The sequence below is a fragment of the Petaurus breviceps genome, unplaced genomic scaffold, assembly GCF_028583685.1.
Source record: "Petaurus breviceps papuanus isolate PSGF00001 unplaced genomic scaffold, PetGlider_PUasm1.0 470, whole genome shotgun sequence".
Classification (NCBI taxonomy): domain Eukaryota; kingdom Metazoa; phylum Chordata; class Mammalia; order Diprotodontia; family Petauridae; genus Petaurus; species Petaurus breviceps.
Window position 1 is genome coordinate 2,141,074 of NW_027186350.1, and position 20,655 is coordinate 2,161,728.

General features: G+C 38.8%; 1 protein-coding gene and 1 long non-coding RNA gene across 2 annotated transcripts in view; both read left to right on the plus strand.

The window, feature by feature from the left end:
- The window catches only part of LOC138171930 (uncharacterized), a 615,043-nt gene that overhangs the window by 282,369 nt on the left and 312,019 nt on the right, over positions 1-20,655 (plus strand). The window lies entirely within an intron of this gene.
- Positions 19,551-20,655, plus strand: part of DYRK4 (dual specificity tyrosine phosphorylation regulated kinase 4) — a 46,690-nt gene continuing 45,585 nt past the window's right edge. The window contains exons 1-3 of the mRNA XM_069101439.1: positions 19,551-19,630; positions 19,869-19,962; positions 20,355-20,408. Coding sequence (XP_068957540.1) covers positions 19,551-19,630; positions 19,869-19,962; positions 20,355-20,408 — 228 coding nt within the window. The remainder of the gene's footprint in view (positions 19,631-19,868; positions 19,963-20,354; positions 20,409-20,655) is intronic.

Sequence of the window (20,655 nt, forward strand, 5' to 3'; positions counted from 1 at the left end):
TTTCTTTGCCAAGAAAACCTCAAATGGGGTCATGAAGAGTCAGACAGAACTGAAAAACGATTGAACTGATTTTAATGTAAGGAAATAAAACTTTAATCAATTAACAAGTATTTCTCCAGCACTTAGACACTGCAGCTAGGTGTTTGGTGATATGCGTACAAAGAATGCATCATTATTCCCTTTAGTAATTCTCACCAGTACATATAGCCTGAACATCATATTTCCATTTAGATTACGAAAAAATTATCTTGTCATATAATTTCCTGCCCTTAGAGGGGCGAGGAACGAACAAGGTGCCTATCTAAATTGCTGGGAGCAAGGTCCCATCCTCAGCTCTAGAGTCATAAAAGCTTTGCTTGGGAAGGGTGGAAACAGTTTCTATAGAGACTGGGGTGGGGGGCGGGGGGGGGCGGGGGGGGTCCTTCTACCCCCTTAGGAAATTACCCAATTTAGTCTCTCGCAGCAGCCAGGTCAGACTGCTCCGGCTTGGTGCGGCTACTCCAACACCTGCCCCCACCGGACCAAAGTAAGGAGGAGCGGGGAAGCGGGACGCGTTATGACGCACCTCAGAACCTCCCACCGCACTGGCGCGCCCCTAAGGCGGGGAAGAGGGACCTGGGGTTCCGGGAAAGGGGGAGGGAAGGTTATATAGATGGAGAGAAGGTAGGAGGCGGGGATGGGCCGGGCAGGAGGGTGGAAGTGAGGGAAGGAAAATAGGTTTTCACATCCTTTCCCAAGGCCCAAGGATCAGCCATCTAATGTTTTCTGCCAATTGTGTCCCAAACTGGGGTTTGGAGGGAAGAAGATGGAACTTAGGGGGGCTCCCTGACCCCTCCGAAGGTGTGCTCGCAGCCACGCCCTCGTTCCTGCTCCTACTCACCTAATTTTTCCCATTTTCTCATATATACCTCAGCAAGGCTTACAGTGAGGGAAAGATCACAGTCATTCCTGACCCGAATGGGCTATCTTTTAACCATCCTAGCTCATGTACCCACATTTCTAGTCTTAAACATAAATTAAGCAACCATTCACATTTGTTTATACGGTACTTTACAGTTATGAAATGCCTTCTCTTGAACTTCATAACCTAGTTGAAAAGAAGGCAAGGCTTTGTGGTTTGGCGGTGGTGGTGCATGTAGGGGGCGGGCATAAGAGCTGTCTTCTAATTTTTGAAAGGCTGTTATCATTGAACGGATTACATTTGTTTTGCGTGACTCTTGGGGGCAAAAAAAAATAGGATCAAGGAGTGGAAGTGACTTAGGTGGAGTGTATAGATGTCACCCCAATTTAAGGAAGAACTTCATAACAATTAAAATTTCTCTAAAACAAAATGAATTGCTTCCTGGGGTAATGAGCTTATCACAGGACAGCTCTCATGAAAAGAGCTTGTAGAGGTTTCATCCATCCAGAAGGAGGTCATACAAGATGAATTCTGAAGTCCCTTCCAGCTTTAGGATTCTATAATTCTAGGCAGGTTGGGCAGGTATCATTTATCCTCATTTTACAGACAAGCAAACAAATTCTGAGAGGTTCAGACTTAACCCGGGTTGACAAAGCTAGCTGTAGAGTCAGAATCTGAACCTTCTTCTAGTCTGGTGCTCTTTCTTCTTACCCTTTAAAACAAGACCATAATGGTCATGAGTGGAACAAAGAAGCTCATCTATTCTCAGCGGATCACCTCATTCCACTGTGATATGTACAATGTTGCCAACATTCTCAGGGATTAGATTTTTTTTTTCAACCTGTAGTTGATCTGTGAGGTTTGTTCATAAACCAAGCTGGGCCAATCCATAAATAAAATATAATCACTTGGTAAATGATGTCATATTAACTCACATAAAGGGGACCCTTCAATGCTAACTTTTTCAGTCTCTAAGGTAGGAAAATAATGTTTAGCCAAGCTAAAATCTACTGTGGTAATTATGGGATAGAGACATGTAATTAACCATGCATGATACATACACTGTATGTGTGTTTAGTGGATATAACTTTGGGACCCTATAATACTTGGGCTAAATAGAGCATATGGACATTACCTCAAGACTGGTGGGGATTGATGTATAAGGTGAAAAAGTAATGAAGGGCAGCAGCGGAAGATACAAGGAGAACAAGGAGAGGCAATCAATAGAATTGAGGGGGGGCGGGGAGGACAGAAAATACCACATTTGGAAAGGAATATGCCATAGTATCATCAAACTTAGCCATCATGTCTGGACCCTCATGATTCCAGAGCTAAGAGAAGAGTTTTCAGCCATTTTCAAGTCTATTTGAGAGATTCTTTGAAAAGACATTCCAAGAGACAGATAGATGGCAGCACAACTTTCGTATTTACCACTGGATCTGTGAGTTCTAAAGACCACTGGGTCTTGTGAGTTCTCTTGTGTCCTCTTGTTATACTGGGGGAATCAGCAGCAGCAGGATTTAAGGGGAAATTCAATTGTGATATCCTTAGAGGTATAGTAATTTTCACTTATTTGTGAATGGCTACCAAGAATTATCTTACTTGAATCTCCTCTCTGTTAATAATGATGATGATGATAACTAATATATTCATAACTTTAAGATTTGCAAAACTTTTATATGATGTTTTATTTTGGCAAAGTTTTAAGCTATTAATAAAGCTTAAAACTTTTGGGCCTTATTTTATCATCACAATAACCTTGTGAGTTTTACAAATGAGAAAACTGAGGCTGAGAAAAGGGTAAGTGGCTTGTCCAGGGTCACAAAGCTAATAAGCTTCTGAGGCAGGTTTCAAACTTAGGTCTTCCTAATCCTAAATCCAGCTCTTTATCCATTATGTCATCTTGCTATCTCTTATCTACCTTGTTTGACGTCTTTATTAAATGCTTTTGTATTTGATTGTGTCTTTTATGTAGTTGGCAATAGAAAATGGACTTGATTGCAGGTTATGCGAAATGCATCACTGATTACCAAAAACAACCAGAGTGAACTTGAACAGGCAACAAGGGACTAAATTTGTGGAAAATCATCTGGAATCGTCATGAATTGATTAAATCTGTTTTTGGAATATTGGGTCAAGTTAAAATTATCTGCCTTATCTAGCATTGAAAGGATGCAGTGCAGATTTTTCAAAATTGAGATAGTTGTAGGCATTCATATCTCAAGTTTTGTCTTTTGTTTTTTTCGTGTCACCACCATCCCTTTTTATTAATAATCTCCATGCTGGTAGCTTATACTGAAGGTTTGCCCTCTCCCCTCTCTTTTTTTTCTTGAGACTGTAATTGGATAGCAATTTTTCCAATGAAAACTCCAATGCAGGTCAGGCAAGTTGACTCAAGAATGTGAGTTTGTGTCAAAATGTCACTCTATCTGTTTATTACTGAAGTGACATTGTATCCTGTGTAGTATAACTAAGTGAATGAAATACAGCTATATTGAAGGGTACTGGATAGCTCTGTGTGCTGCTCAGTCAGCAAACATTTAGTAAGTATTTACAATGTGCCGGTACCACTGAAGTGATATTGTCCAACTGTCAGTGTACATTGTACTCTAATCATCATTGGGTCAAATAGTCATTACAGCTATTCAGTTATTGGGAAATTGATGCAAAGAAGTAGGGCTTGCCCTCTTGAGAACTACTGATTTTAGGTATTCTTCATTCTCATGATATTGTAAGGACTTTACAATCTGCTGTGCATACTTTAGGGAGTGGGGACGTTGGATACCAGCTGAGGCATCCAGGAAGGAAGGCAAAATAGTGGTTATGCTATACAAGCTGTCTGAAAATCAGTGGAACATTCTGGGATTCTCGGAGAGATAATTGTTGAAGGGGTTACTTGGAAAATAGTCATTAAATACCTTCTTAAGTGTTTCAAAAACCTTTATGGTGAAATAAGAACAGATTAAAGATGATGTTCAAGACCTGCTGAAGGGGTTCATTCCATCCTCTGTGACTGGTCACCCTATATTCACATTGTTAACAGTTATAAGGACAGATTAGTCACATAAGTCATAAGGACAAATTAGTCACAAGGCACTGAAGTTGACCCATACCATATGACAAGGGACTCAATATAAAAATGATGGTCTTAGGGGTGGCCAGGTGGCTCAGCGAGTAAGAGCACTGGCTCTAGTGTCGGTATGACCTGGGGATCAAATCTGGGCTCAGATACTTAGCACCACACCCAGAAATAACTGGCCGTGTAACCTTCAGCAAGTTACTTAACCCCTATTGCTTTAAAAAAAAAAAATTATGGTCTTTTTTTAGGGTGGCATCCCTGCCTACCAAGAGAGGAATACTTTGAATCCTTTACTAGGATATTGCCATAGAAATAATATAGGAGTGATGGGGCTGACAGAGAAATATAGGAGACTAAATGATTTTATATATTTTATTGTTCTTTGGTTATTTCAGTTCGGTCCAACTCTTTGTGACCTCTTTTGGGGGTTTTCTTAGCATAGATACTGGAATGGTTTGCCATTTCCTTCTCTAGTTCATTTTACAGATGAGGAACTGAGGCTGTAAACAGGGTTAAATGACTTGCCCAAGGCAACAGCTAGTATGTGTCTAGGGCCAGGTTTGAACTCAGGTTTTCCTGACTCCAGGCCCAGCACTCTATTCACTGAACCACCTAGCTGCCCTTATATGTTCTACAGTCATGGTATAGAAGACTGGAAAGTTCTGGACATGTTTGGGAAGGAGAAAAGCATTTATTAAGTGTCTACTATGTGCCAGGCACTATATTAAACACTTTACAAATATTTTCTCTTTTAATCCTTATGACATCCCTGTCATAAGGTAGGTGCTATTATGATCCCCATTTTACAGTTGAGAAAACTGAGGCAAATAAGAGCTTACGTGACTTGACCAGGGTCATAAAACTAATAAATGTCTGAAGCCAAATTTGAACTCAGGTCTTCCTAACTCCAGGTTCAGTGCTTTATCCATGGAGTCACCTACCGGCCTCTTACTGCCCTTCTTTGAACAAGAATGGAATACAAGAATGTATTTGTAAATTCCACATGCGATATGATAAATTTGCATTTGATCTCTATAATTGGTCTACTGAATGCAAACCTTCATGTGAATCCTGTGTGGATATTTGGGATAATTTCCTATCCCTATGCTATTATATTAATTAAAGAAGCTTTTGATTTTATTAATTAAAGAAAGCTAAAGAATGCTTTATATAGACCTATGTACCTGATGAGGTTATGAGTTTTGTTGGGTTTTTTAAAATTGCTTTTTACCAGAGGAAGGATGTAGCATATCTTCTTACTCTCTAGGTTAAGAGTAGCTGTTTGGTATGACCAATTATGCAGTTTCTGACTTGAACCTCTATCCAATCTATTCTTTATGGAAAGCCCATACAAGAAACACTTCAATTTGATGCAAAAGCATTAAATTAAGACATGAGACAAGGTTAAAAAAAAAAAAAACCGGGAAGGGAATCAAGTAGTAAATGTATTCTTGGCACTTAGATACACATGAGAACAATCTCTACTATGCCTTCAGGAAAATTATCATCTAATTCCCTTTTAATTTTTCTGATTCTTTGACATAGCAAGAAAGCACAATCACTTTTGGATTCATAACCCCAGTGGTAAATGCTTAGGATGTAATGCCATCTTCTTGGAATGCCTTTCCCAGGAATCTCTTGAGATAAGCCAAAAAAATCTCTTGCACCAGGGTCTAACCACAGCCTTTCTGAGTTATTATGGCCATACTGGTTTAAGTGTTTCTCTTCTGTTTCCCTCCTCTAACTGGAGCCTTGCTTCTTGCCTCTCCTATACATTTTCCTGCTACTTTGCCCCACTTTTTCTTTTCTTTGGAGGGGGGAAGACAAGGCAATTAGAACTTTTAAGTCACTTTAAATTAAGTGACGTACCCAAGGTCACACAGCTAGTATAGTGTCAAGTGTCTGAGGCTGGATTTGAACTCAGAATCTCCTGACTCCAGTGCTCTATTCACTGCACCACCTAGCTGCTCCTTTTGCCCCATTTTTTAAACCCCCTTCCTTATGAAGCAGGATTTTCAACTGGTCTTACACTAAGTCTAAACATTGTGGAAAAAGAAATTCCAAAGTCATATCTCTGTATGCATAGAATGTGTCTGAGGTCATCTATAGATAATAGGCTTGGGGAAAAAAAAATGTGTTTCAATAGTCTGTGCTTAAGGATGCCTTTTTGAGTCCTCAACCATGTGACTTTTTAGCAACTGTGTGATTGAGATTTGGGATTTCCTTCTCTGAGTTTCAGTTCCAGTCTGTGTCAAGGCAAATTGCTATCAGCCTGAAGGAGGTCTAGTGGTATTCAAAAAGACTGTTCTAGGCCATTTCCTGTCCATTGACCAATAAATTGGATAAGGGCACTAAAGTGACATGTTGGCTAGAATAATGTGCTGAAAACAATATAAAAAGGGATAAAAATTAAGTGAGAGGTAATGAGCCCTAGAGGGGAGAAAGCTGGTTTAAGTTTTGGGAAAATATGGGTTCAAGTAAAGGCTAATGTAACCTAGGTGGAGGTGTTAAGAGAGCTGGCACTGTTAACTATGTTCTGCCTTGGTCAGACCAAATCTGAGCTATTGTGTTCAGTTCTGGGTACCACATTCTAAAACAGATGAAAAAGTAGAGTGTTCAGAGGAAGAGAGCTAGAATATTGAGTAACTCTGAAGCAATTTCACATGAGAAACAGCTAAGGAAAGGGGGGAATAAGCTTAGCTTGGAGCTATGAATAATATAAGATTAATTGTGACTGCCTAACTGCTCCTTCTCTTCATTCAGGGCAAAACCACCAACTGTGGGTGTTCCCCAAGCCTCTGATCTTGTCCCTCTTCTCTTCTTTCATATTATGTCTCTTGGTAATCTCATCATCTTCCATGGATTGAATTGTCATTTTTATACATATGATTCCAAAATCTTTCTATTCAGCCCTAGTCTCTCTCCTCACCTTCATTCTCACATTGCCAACTGACACTTGGGCATCTCAAAACTAGATGTTGCATAGGCATCTCAAACTCAACATATCCAAAGCAGAACTCATTATATTTTCCCCAAACCCTTTCCTTTCCTTAATTTCTCTATTATTGTTGAGGGCAACACCGTCCTCTCAGTTACCTACACTTCCAACCTGATTGTTTTATTCCTTATATGCACTCAAACCCACATAGCCAATCTGTCATCAAATCTTGTCATTTCTAACTTTATAACATTTCTCATATATGGCCCCTTCTCTGCACTCATACAGCCCCTACCCTGATACAGGCCTCCATCACTTCATGTATAGACATTGTCATTGGTCTCCTTGCCTCGACTCTTTCCCTACTCTAATCTATCCTCCATACAGCTGGCAACATAACCTTCACTAAAGTGCAAGTAGGATTTGGTCACCTCTTCTTTTTAGCCAACTCCAGAAATCTCCTTTTACCTCCATTGCCAAATAAAAAATTCTTCATTTGACTTTTCAAATCCTTTCACAATCCAACCCTTTCCTGCCTTTTCAGGCTTCTTGTACTTTATTGCCCTCCATGCACTCCACAATTCTAACTCTGTCCTTTGCACTATCTTTCCTCTGTATCTAGCATGCCCTACTCCCTTACTTCTCTTAGTTTCTTCATCTTCTGCAAGACTTAGCTTCTATAGGAAGCCATCTTCTACTCTCAACTGCTAGTGCTTTCCCTCTAAAATTACTTTCTATTTATGCCATATATATTGTATGTATATATTTTTTTGGTTTGTTGTCTCCCCCATGAGAATATGAACTCCTTAGAAAGCCAGGGCTATGTGTTTGCCTTTTTGTAACCCCCAAAACTTAGCCCACAGAATCTGACACATAATAAACACTTAATAAAAACTTGTGATAATAAATGACTATTGACAAATTAACTGTAATATGGGAAAAAACATGCAGACTTGGTGTTTTCCTAGGATTAAATCAGGGAGGCAGATATTGGCTCAATATAAGGAATCAGGAGTTGGTCAGCAATGGAATGGTCTGCCTTGAAAAAAAAAGTAATGAGTTCTCCATCATTAGAAATGTGAATTCCCTATCACTGGAAAGAAATATTTAATCAGAGTTTGGATGACCATCTGTTAGAGATGTTGTTGAGGGAATTAAGTGTGGAGGTTGGCCTAAGCCATCTCCAAGGTCCCTTCCAACTCTACAAATGAGACCCTGATTTGGGGGATGATATGTGACTCCTCCACATATCACATCTTTGGCAGAAGTGAGTGCAACTTTTGTTTCCTGTTCACAGAAATGCAATGGGAGTCCCTGCAAGTCCTACAGTGCCTCAATTTCTGCTCCAAAGACAGCCCCCCAGGGAGTAAAGCCTCTGATGAATGCAGTAGAAATACTGAAATCACAACAGGTAAATCTCAAAAAAAAATTACTGTTTGGAAATGGAAATTGCCCTGTATATGTATATCATGCATGTTTCAATATTTTGAGGACAGTGTGGATACTCTTATTAAAGCTTGTAGACAGTCTTTGAGAATTGCTGTGGTCAGAAAATCACTCTGGCAGCCAATATTGATAGACCTTTTGGAACTTAAGTGAGCTGGTGGTCCTCAGATGCCAGACATGCTGTCTGACCTGAATTCAAAGCCTTTTGAGTTTGGTAGGATGTGAAAGCTTACATCTACTGGCATAGCTTTTGAGATTTCAAGTGTCATCTTTCACACTATGATTAGGCATGAGAACAAGACTTTACTTTACAATACAGCATAATATCCATGTGCAATATAAACTCCCTTAGTAAAATTCTAGTTGTAACATTTTAATTTACTTCTATACAGATTTACAGAGCACCAACTATATGTAAAGTCTTATAAGTAATACAGAAGTATAAGACACTGCCCTTGACCTCTAGAGCCTTCCAGTCTATCTGGGGAGATAAGATACATTCCTATTATATTTAAATAATAATATAGTATTTGACTAAGTATCAAAATTATTTTTATAGCCAATAAAAGTTCAGAGACAGGCATGGCCTAGAATAATCAGAGTTCAAGAATAAAGTTAATAATAGACTGACATTTCTATAGTACTTTCCAGGTTAGCCAGTCTATAAACATTTATTATATTAAGCTCCTCCCATATACTAGGCAGTGTACTAAGTGCTGGAAATTTACAAAGTACTTACCTTACAACAGCTCTGTGAAAGAAATAGTGAGAATATTATTATTATTATTATTTTTATTTTTATTACCATTTAACTTAGATTCAGAGTTTAGGTAACTACCTGAGTTCATATAGTAAGTGTTGGAGTCAGAACTGGAACCATGCCATCTACTTCAAATCAATGCTTTTAGTTTCTATTCCAGTTTTCACAGCAATTCTCTCTGTAGATCTGGCCTAAATGGTTTAATTAAACTTTCGTTTTGCTATGTATTTCACAGGATACCATGCAGTTAAACTGAACTAAATGTTCACTTGTCCCCCTTTTTGTTATGTGCTCTCCCATGTCAATCCTTTGTACATACCCTCCCTTTTGCCTAGAATGGACCTTCCCTTCTACCATCACTCCACCATCTTCTTTCTTCTCAGGCACCAATGAAATCTTTTCTGATTCTCTTAGCTGAAAGCTATCGGTCCTCTTTCTTTATTTCTCGAATTAACTTCCACGACTTTTCCTTTGTACTTAGTAGAATTCTGTCTTATATCATAATTATTTGTGTACATGTCTCATCCCCACTCCCTTCTATTGTTGGGTCATTAAAGGAAAGATCTGTGGTTCATCTTCACAGCTCTAGCAGGATGTCTTGAATGGGGTAGACATTTAACAAAAATTTCTTGAAATTAACTAAATACAAAAATCAAAGTGTACAAAGAGTTAAGAGTTATTATGAAAAATAGTACCACGAGGGAATAGATAAGGCAGGAAGATTTTTTTCCCTGGAGAAAAGGACCTTGTTTATATTCATTTTAAGTTGACTAAATTATTCAGAATGTGGATGGTTAGGTAGAATGGAGCTCAATAATATCTCTTTTAGCCTGATAATCTTTTCATAGAATCAGAATCATAGAATGTTCCAGGTCACAAGGCTAGCAAGTAGCAGTGCTAGCATTAGAATTCCTATTTCTCAGCTCCCAGTTTAGGTCTCTTTCTACCAGCTTCTGCTTCTTCATTTAACTTACCAAAGTATACATGCTAATAAAAGAAGGAAGCACTCAAAGGTCTTTCAAATTATTATTTTCTGTTATAGTTTCACCCTCTTTCTGTGAGATAGGAAGAAGCAGCACTGTTAGTTCCATTTTATCAGCAGAGAGACTGGAGGGATGATGTTTATGTTATAGTAGTATAATAGTTTATGTATACATACCAATTTAGAAGCCACTTTAACATCTATTATCTTGTTTGATTCACAACAACCCTTTGAGATAGATAGTGCTAAGTATTCATATCCCAATTTAATGGATGAGGAATAATTAAGGACCAGAAAGGTTATTGAGTTTCCCAATGTCACCTAGTGGCAGAGTGAGAACCTGAACTTTATGACATCAAATTCAGCAGGTCCCTTATATAACCCTCATCTATGGCCTTCTAGTTTTAGGAATAATGTAAAGGAAATTTGGGTTTGTCTAAGCATTTATATTGCCAATGTGATACTCATAGCAGCTGCTATGAATATACAGATGCATTTCCAGGGTTGAATCGCAAAATATAGCAAACTCTCTTCCTCAAAGATGAAACCAAGATACTTATTCACATACCAGAAAGCCAAATACACCATGGTAATAAAGAAGTTGGTATATATTACCAATGCAGGAAGCACCGCCATCCCCAAGCCTTCCCTCCATCAGGCCTCCCCACAAACAAGCTCCCTTAGGCAAAATGCTCCTCTCTCACCCGTCACTGCCCTGCCTCTCTCTGCCTTCTCCCCTCAGCTCTGCCTCACTCTCTACCAACTCTGCCTGGCTGTCAGCTCTCTGCTCATGCTCTGTTGGGTAAACTCCTCCCACACACTGAGCTCCATGCGACTCAATTGTGGCCTGGGCCAGAGCTCAAGGCAGGTTGCATATGCCTATTAAGGGGCAGGGAAGATCTTCAAATTCTCTTAACATTACAGCATTTAATTAAGCATGAATAACTACAACCAAAAGCTACAGAGAATGCGCTGGTTGTAGTGGCATAGCTCAAGTCCAGTATTTCCTCTGGAAAAAAGAACCTTGTTTTATTCATTAAACAATTTACCATTCTCCTCTTTTCTCTGTCAGATTCGTTCCTTCTTCATTCCTCTACTAATGTCATTCAAGCAACCACCCTCCCACTTCTGTTGTTGCCTTTTCCCATCCCCCAATTTATGTTGCCTTTCATGTGCCCAGTCCAAGCTTAGCTGGTGGGGTTGGGGTAGAAATTCTATTGGACGCCATCCTTCTGAATTTCTATTTATCAGTGCCCTGATGCATTGTCTCTTCATCTCTAGTTGGCATATTCTAGGTCCTGATTGCATTCTTATGGACATTCTTGTGACTATCTTTCCCTGTGGTGAGGTGTTTAGTATAGCTTGTGTTTCAGCTTTAAGGATAAAGGGTCCCTATTTCTCCATTCCATTCCATTTCCCTTTGTATCTTTAAGAGAACATGCTTACTACATTAATGTATTATCAATGGGAGATTAGGAAGGTTTTTGGAAATTCCATTTTAGAGCTTTTCTCATCCCAGCCATATCTTCAACACTTTTAATTCCCATAGCTATTGTAATATTTCTCTACCTTTTATTGTAGCATATATGGAAAATGCAGAATTTATGGGCTGGCAGTACCCATTCCCTGCAGATCAGTGTGCAGGCTGCCTCCTTCAAGGTACTTCATACTGGTTAGGCCAATACTTGCTTTGGTAGCCACTATGGCATATTGAGAATTCATTTCTAACCTGTTGCCACCTATTGGAAAGCCCTAGGTCTAAATTATTTGTATGTTATGTTGTTCAGCTGTTTCAATGGTGTCTGACTCTTCTTGACCCCATTTGGGATCTTCTTGGCAAAGATACTGGAGTGATTTTCCTTTTATAGCTTATTTTACAGATGAGAAAATGGAGGCAAACAGGGTTAAGTGTCACTACTTGCCCAGAGTCACACAGTTAGTAAGTGTCTGAGGCTAGATTTGAACTCCCATTTGTATGTTATGGGCTATATCTGTTCTTTTTTGTATCTCTAATTCCCATCTAAATCTTCTAATAATTCAAGGCACAGAATACTGGTATCCATGAACTTGGATATTTAGTCTACACTCAGTCCACTGTCTGGTACTGAACTTGTTCAAGGAGATCTGTTCTCTGACAAGAAAAAGAGCCTTAGAACATTCTTTATATTTATACTGAATGGGAACTTTCACACAGGTATCAGAATCTCAGAATCACAACAGCTCAGAGTTGGAAAGAAATTTCAGAGGCGGCAGAATCATAGATTTAACTTTAGAAGGAACTTAATAGGCTGTCCAGTCCAATCCCTTTATGTTCATGTGCCTACTTTGGTGTGGGCAACTTTGTTATAGGAAAGGGGTAGAATAATGGATATTTATGAGAAAAACACTGAGAAAACTAGTCACTCAAAGAAAGAAAAAAAATACATGCTCAGGGTAAGGATGAATTATTTTGTTTGCTACCATCTAATTTGCATGTGACTGATGTGAGGATTTTGAAGGTAATAACCAACATTCCTAGAAATGACCATGGGATAAATATATATATATATATATATATATATATATGCATATATATATATGTATATTGTCTAGTTATAGTGTAGATGGCAGAAATAAGGATTTTATTTTGTTACCATAAGATAGAGGCAAGTCATTTCACTTAGGAGACTGTCTTAGATGAGTAGAGCAAAGTACAGTCAAACTGAATATAGTATAGTGTTCATAGGAAAGCTTAGAGCTCAGAACTGCTCTCAAGAGAGCTCTTTGGTCAGGTATGAGAGGAGGTCTTGGAGTCTCATTGCTATTTGTTGCTTGAAAGAGCTGAACAGAAGGAGACAGGCTATGCCTTTTCTTCTCCCTGAAATGTCATATACTGCCTCAGAGTCAAGCCAAGGGAGAAGACCTTTTAGGAGCTCTGCAAATACCACACTTAGAGGTTGTCTGCTTGATCAATTGCGAAGAATGTGCCAACCTGAACTGATAAAAGGAATGCTACACAGTGTTAACATTACCTTCAAAAGCAGCTTATTCTGTTTTTGGATATCTTATCATTGTTAAGAAATATTCCTAACTAAATTTCCTTAAAAGCTAAAATAATTTCTCTGAAACTTTCACCCACCGATGCTACTTCTGCTTCAGGGGATGAGTAGGATAAAGCTCTTTCCAACGATAAATTTTTGAATACTTGAAGACAGCTGTCATGTTTCCCTCTGAGACTTCTCTTCTCCAGAGTAAACTTCCATGGATCCCTGAAATGATTCTCATATGGCAAAATCTTGGGACCTTTCCACCATCCTTGCTGCTCTTTTCTGGACACTCTCTAGCTTATAAATAAACTTCCTAAAATTTGTTGCCAGAATGAACACGATACTGGAGAGTGGTGAGACACTATTAGACTTAGGCATCTCAATACTCCACATAAATCTGTGACTTCACTGATGTGACCTTTACATGATGAAAGACTCAACTCACTCATGGTTGCCTATACTGTATGATTGTCCACCATGTCCTCCAAAAACTTCACCATGGGGTCCATATCCAATATGCGGGTGCCTCTCTCAAACTGGTTTTGTTTTTTTTATCTAGAAGACTCTAGTGGAGCACCTTGACTATCTATTGGCTATCCCTTCTTGTCACTGAGTAACCAACCCATCTTTGCTGACATCTTTGACACAACTTCTGCGTAATTCATTGTGCATAATGTGTATTTCTGGTTGAGACAACATGGCCCAGTTTTGGATTTGAAGTCACTGATGCCTGGGCTTGAATAGTATTGCAGACACTACCTATGTGACCTTGGGAAAATTGCCTAACCTTTCTGAGTCTCAGTTTTCCTCTTCTGTAAAATAGAGATGGTGATAGTACCTACCTCAAAGGGTCAAATGAAATATGAAAAGTGTTTCTCAACCCTGAAGTGCTATGAAAATGTGAGATTAATAACAATGATACTGTACTACAGCTTGCTTACACTCACCATTTGCTTCTTTATTGATTTGACTATGGTTGCTTTGGTTATAAATTTTAATTGAGGATATAATGTTCCATGACTTGCCACCAGCCATACAACATTACTAGAAGAACTTTGGTGTTAGAAAAAAATGAAACATGGCATCATTAACATAATTTTGCAATTTTGTAATTTCCCAAAGCCAATCCAGGACCTCTTCCATTCTGGCCTCAAGTTATTTCCCATTTTCAGTGTTTATCCAAAACACAGAGAGAGAGAGAAAGAGACAGAGACAGAGATAGACAGACAGAGACAGAGATAGAGACAGAGACAGACAGAGAGAGAGAGAGAGATACAGACAGAGAGAGAGAGAGAGTTTGATATGCAGATCTTTGTAGATATTTTCTGGCTCTCCTGTGTTTGTTTGTTGCCCTCCTTCCAGTTTCATCCTTGTGCTCGCAGGATGACTTTGCTTAGTTGGGCTTCTCATCTAGCATTCTTCAAACTGACTTTGTCTAAATTTTACTGCTTCTTTTTGCTTGATGAGGAAATACTGCTTGTTATTTTCTATTAACCATCTTCCTCCATAAAAATTTAAAAACACTTTTATATTTTAAACTAGTGTTGCTTTTGGCTGCTCTCTCTCTGTATTTCATAAGTGGGTCAAATATTTTGATAAGTAACGTAGTTGGTTCATATGATCACAAGATGATAGATAGATCTTGAACTAAAACAGACCTCAGAAACCATCTAATAAAATGCCTTAATTTAATCTTTTATTTTTTGAGGGAGGAATGCATGGCAATTGGGGTTAAGTGACTTGCCCAAGTTAATAGTAAGTGTTAAGTGTCTGAGGCTGGATTTGAACTCAGGTCCTCCTGACTCTAGGGCCGGTGCTCTATTCACTGTGCCACCTAATTGCCCCACACCCTTATTTATAAATGAGGAGACAAAGAATCAGGTAAGTTAAGTGATTGTTTGTCCCAGGTCAACACAATAAATGTCAGACATAAGGATTTCTCTCATAAAATTAAAAAAAAATTTTTTTGTTATTCTAAATTGTGAAATCACCAAGATTTTCTTCTATACACAAAGGAGGAAAGAAAGCAGTGCTTTATATAAAACTGAAAATCTTTTTGTACACTTTGTTTATCTGTTTTCTCTGAACCGTCTTTTTTTCTTGTTTATGTTTCATTGATGCTTCTTTTCCTTTTCCCCTTTTCCTTTCCCTCTTCTCTCCTTTCACTTTCTTCCTTCCCTCCTTCCCTCTCTTCCTTCCTTCCTTTTTCATTCTTCCCTTCTTTCTTTCCTTCCTTCCCTCCTTCTTCTCTTCCTTCCTTCCTGGTTCCCCTTCATTCTTCTATTCTCCCTCTCTCCCCCTCTCTCCAACACCCATTTAAACTTCCCCAAATTTTAATCTCTCTTGTAAGAAGAAAGCATCGTCAAACAAAATACACATATTTTAAAAGTATTCATCTAAGCTGTTGATTTTGTGAGCATATAATCAGACAAAATAATTTTTGACTTTCTATTATGTCACATATATTTGTTGTGAATTCTCCTTTTCTCTTATTTTTATAAATAGGTTTTCCTCTTTTATAAAAATCAAGTTAATTAACAGTTTATTAGTTGATTTAAAAACAGATTTGTTTTGTTATCAGTCCAGTTTCTTAATGTCAACTTTGCTGGTCTTTCTTTTCAGCATTTTTTTTAGTTGATCTGTGTAAATATATGACTTTACTAGTTTCTTTTTTAGTTCCTATACAAATTTATTGAAGTATTTTTTCTCTTTTGTTAAAGAAAGCATTTAATGTTTTCACTTGATTGCTTTGTTTGCATGCCAAAAGTTTTGGTGTTTTGCCCTTCTGTTGTCTTTTTTGATGAAATTATCTATTGGTTCTTTGAGTTGTTTTTTGATCTGTCATTTCTTTAGAATTAAATTATTGTCTCTACTGAATATTAATTGTGTTGTGCACAGCAAAGCATATGTTTAATATTTCTGTTTTTCTTCATTTTATTTATAAAGTTTTTATGCTTTAATACATGGTCAATTTTATAAACATACCTGTAGCAGCAAGCACCCTGGCGTCCTCAGGGTTTGCTGCCACCACAGGTTCTTGGATCTGCTTTGTTAAAGGAAAGCAACTCAAAATGGGTTAAAAAGCTTACTTTAATCAGTCAGACATATATCATTTACCTTGTTCAGGGGAATAGGTCGGCACCCTGAACTTCAAAGTACACAGACAGAATTATCAAGACAGAAACAGATCTAGTAGACAGATTTCAAACTGTCCAACCATTACATCCATACCCAGTCAACATCTGGGTTTCAACATCTGGGTTTTTCAAAGCCAGGGGTGCTCTGGACAACAGCTTCCCAGAATCCAGATCAAATCACAGAACACTTCTCAAAGTGAGCCCCCAAAACAAAGCTGCACATCAGGGCTTATATAGCCTTCTCCTAGCTCAGAGAATGTAACAACCTTATTGACTCACTGACCAATCAAGAAGTATCTACTGAAAAACAAGCCTCCCACCCCAGGCTTCAGGTGCACTTTAGCCTAGGGGCAGGGAAGATCTTCCAAATTTGCATTCCCATTACAATACCATATACATCTGGGAATAGGTAAACCCCTTCCTATTTCCATTAAATAAGTACAAGTACACTATTGTATCTAACTTTTTAAAAAACATCCATGTATGTATTTATTCTTTTTTTCCTGCTTATATGTTAGGTTTAACTAGGGCTGAGGTGGTTATACTAAAATCTATACCTATTTTAATTTTGTTGTTATTTTTTCTCCCTGTAACTCTCAATTAACTTTTCCTCTAAATATTTAGCTGATCTTGTTGCCTTATGTAAGCTATTCATTGCTGTCCATCTTTTTGTACATCTGATGTATAAGTTTCACTCTGTCGTATTTTTACTCTGTGTGAAATGTCTCAAGAAGTTTTCCTTGAATACAACATATTCTTACATCTTATTTTCTAATCCATTCTGCTCTCTTCTTTCATTTTATAGATAAGTGCATCTCATTCAGATTCATAGTTATGATTATTAATTGTTTTTGTCCTTTCCATACTTTTTTCCCTCTTTTTGATTTTTTTCTTCCCTCATTACATAAGGAAATGGGGTCAAAGTGAAGGAATGTGATTAGCACTAATGACATATAATTGAAGCTATGTGCTTCAAATCTAGTCTCTTTTCCTTGCCCAGATCCCAACCACTTCTTCTTGGCAAATTCCATTCTCCTTAATGAATGGGAAATGCCCAATGTTAGTCCACTATATCTCTTAGGGCATCATTCTTTTTCTCTTTCCCTCCATAGTAATCGCACACTTCCCACCAAGACTTAGAAGATTATTCCTTACCACCTAGAACTAACTTAGTGTTTACAAATGGCCCTTGCCTTCCCCCTCAGGTCTTTTCAGGAGAGGAGGGGCAGTCTTTTCAAGAATCCCCAAGCTATCAAAGCTTCTTCTCAATAAAGCAGTATAGATCTTTGCTACCACCAAATAAATCATTCAAGGGCTCCATTTCTGTATTGATTAGGGATGCCCCTAGAAACTAGCACTATCAGCAAACACAGCTGCTAATAATTAGGTGAATTATTAGATATATAGAATATATTAGATGAATATGCTAACATGTTGCTTTTCTTCCTCTCCGCCATGGCCTTTTGGGAGGAAAGAAACTTGGATTTTATCTATTTTATTAAGCCTGCTATATAGCTATATAATGGAATTTGCATTCAAAAGACAGGGGAAGGGGCAGCTAGGTGGCACAGTAAATAGAGCACTGGCCCTGGAGTCAAGAGAACCTGAGTTCAAATCCAGCCTCAGACACTTAACACAAAAACTAGCCGTGTGACCTTGGGCAAGTCACTTAAGCCCAACTGCCCTCCAAAAAGCAAAAAAAAAAAAAAGTCACAGTGAGCTTGCCTTAGGAAGTAGCAGTGGAGCATGCCAGTGGGGGGAAAAGCTTTTGTATTCTTCACTCTCTGAGATGGATCCAGTGTGGGAATGATATGGAGGCTGGTGAGATTTAAGGCAGGCTCCCATGGCCCCACTGCCAGCTCTATATGAATAGCTAGCTAACAGCTACAGGGGAGCATAAGAATAGTGGATAAAGTGCTGGATGTGAAGTCAGGAAGACCTGGGTTCTAATCCTGCCTCAGACACTTACTAGCTTTGTGATTCTGGGTAAGTGACTTAACCTCTCTGGGCCTCAGTTTCCTCATTTGTAAAATTAAAGAGTTGGACTTGATCACTTCTACGGTCTGTTTCTGCTCTAAGTTTAGGATCCTATGGGGAATTGAGTCTCATTTCTCATCACATTCACCATGGCATTTGTAGACAGTGCTCCTCATCTCTCCAAATGTCACTCAAACATCTATCCCAAAGTCAAACAGTCCAAGTCACATCTTGAGTGGAGACTAGAAGATTTTGTTATCCACCAGGATATGATCCTTTCCATGTTTATCATTGCCTCAGCTCATCCTCTGTTCACTTTGTGGTTAACTTGTTTTAGTGTCTGTTGATTTCAAAATTCTGTAGTCCTCCTTGTGGCTGTTCCTTTTTGTCATGTCCTTCCTGTAGGTATCTGATATGACTCATATGTCTGCCTTAAGGAAAAAGGACCTCCATTGCTCCTTGAGTTCCCATACAGGGGAGCCCTATATCCTTGACAGAGAACATTTGTAATTATATATTTCCCAAAACGAGACTAAAAAGGTTATTGCAGGTTCCATTGAGGGGTCCCCTTTTTACACCCGGAAACTGGACTGGCCCCTTCTCAGATTTTTTCAACCCAGCTCTTGGTATGTTTTTAATATTCCTTCCTCCAACATTAGCCAATTCAACACAGTTAAATGTGCTACACATTTTTCTATTTGATGCTGCACAGAGTTTGAAGCAGAAAACATGGTTCTACCTTCATTCCCTTTCTCCTCTCCTTTATGTTTTTAATATCCCCATTGACACAAGAGGGATGTGTCAATGTAATCTGTAATGTGATATGGAACCTGCTTTATGTATAGCTTTTCAGCCTAGGACATCATGTATTCTTAGAGACATAAGAATATCGCATCCAGCACTCTATCCACTATTCCTATGCTCCCCTGTACCTGTTAGCTAGCTGTTCATATAGAACTGGCAGTGGGGCCATGGGAGCCGGCCTTAAATAGTGACATCCTATTACAAAGATGAATAGCACACTGTACCTCTAATCCCCTGTGCCATATATATGATGGGAGAAAAGTAAGACATTGGCTTTTTCTGCAAGCAAACTATTTCCTGTTAGGGAATTCTGGTATCTATGGGAAAAGAACAAAGACCAATGAAAAATAAGCAGGAGTTGGAGCCTCCGTTCAGCTTGGTTGCCTCCTTTTTCTGTATTTCATCTACCCAAATAGCCCCTCTTTGAATACAGAGGCTGGAGGGGTGGGAGTGGGAGGTAGGGTTGCAAGAGTTGCTGATTTTTAAATGAACAAAAGAACATGGAATCTTTTGGGCTTGAATATTCTGAACTTCTAGCTACTTCCTTGACACCTCTTCCTTCTGTTCTTTTCTCAGTAAGGTAAGTGTTTTGCATTAAGGGTTCTCAGAGTCTTCCTTGCACTGGCATTTTATCTTTCCACCCAAAGGGAACAGAAGGAAGAGAAGGAACACATTCCCTTTATTTTCAGACCCCTCCCCCAGTTTCCTTTGCTTTAGCCCGGAATCCTGAGGATCATTTGGCCTAGTACTTTTTTTTTTTTTCCATTGGGAATGTTTTTAATTCATTCTCTCTCTTGACCCCTCCCGACTTCCTGCAGGACAAAAATGAATGCTAAAAAGATAGGAAAACAAAGCTCAACTTCCTTTCCCATTCTGAAATCAAGAAAGAAACACAACTTCACCTCTATAAGGGTAAGAAGCCTCTGTTTTCAGCCAAAGGCCAGAGTAGAGATGGGGCAAAGGGGGAGAGGGGAACAGTTGGACCAAATAGTGGTCACTTGGTTATAAACCTGTAAGTTTTTATGAGTGGATGAGGGAACGGATGAAGAGGATCAGGACTGGAGCAGGGGTTTGCCATGGTGGGGCTTGTTTCATGATTCCTTTTGGCCTTGAGGTGGTAAAGTTCACCGTTAGAGTTGAGATAAGGAGAGGTCAGAAGTGAGCGGTTTGACTTCTTGGTTTGTGATTTTTCAGAGCTCCCAAATCTCCCCACCCTTCGCCATGAGCCTGTGTTTCTGGAAGTCTCGAGTTAGTATCTTTAATTTTACCTTTTACTTTGTTCTATGTATCTGCAACAACACCAGAAGTTTCCTGGAGTAATTTTGTCTGGTATGCATTCAAGAACAATTGCAAAACAGGTAGGTTACTTCTGTCTGGTGTTGACATGTTTATAACTCTTAGGGTCTTTCTTTCTGTACTGTCTGCTTTAAAAGCCAGAAGAAGAATTTTACTTGCAGCAGTAATGATGACATTGTGATGTTTTGGTTGGTATGGTTTTGTTGAAAGAGCACTGTATTTAGCATAAGAATGCTCAGGTCCAAATCCCAGATAGACTCTTTACAATCTGTATGGACTTAGATGATGGCCTTCGACTCTCTGACCTTA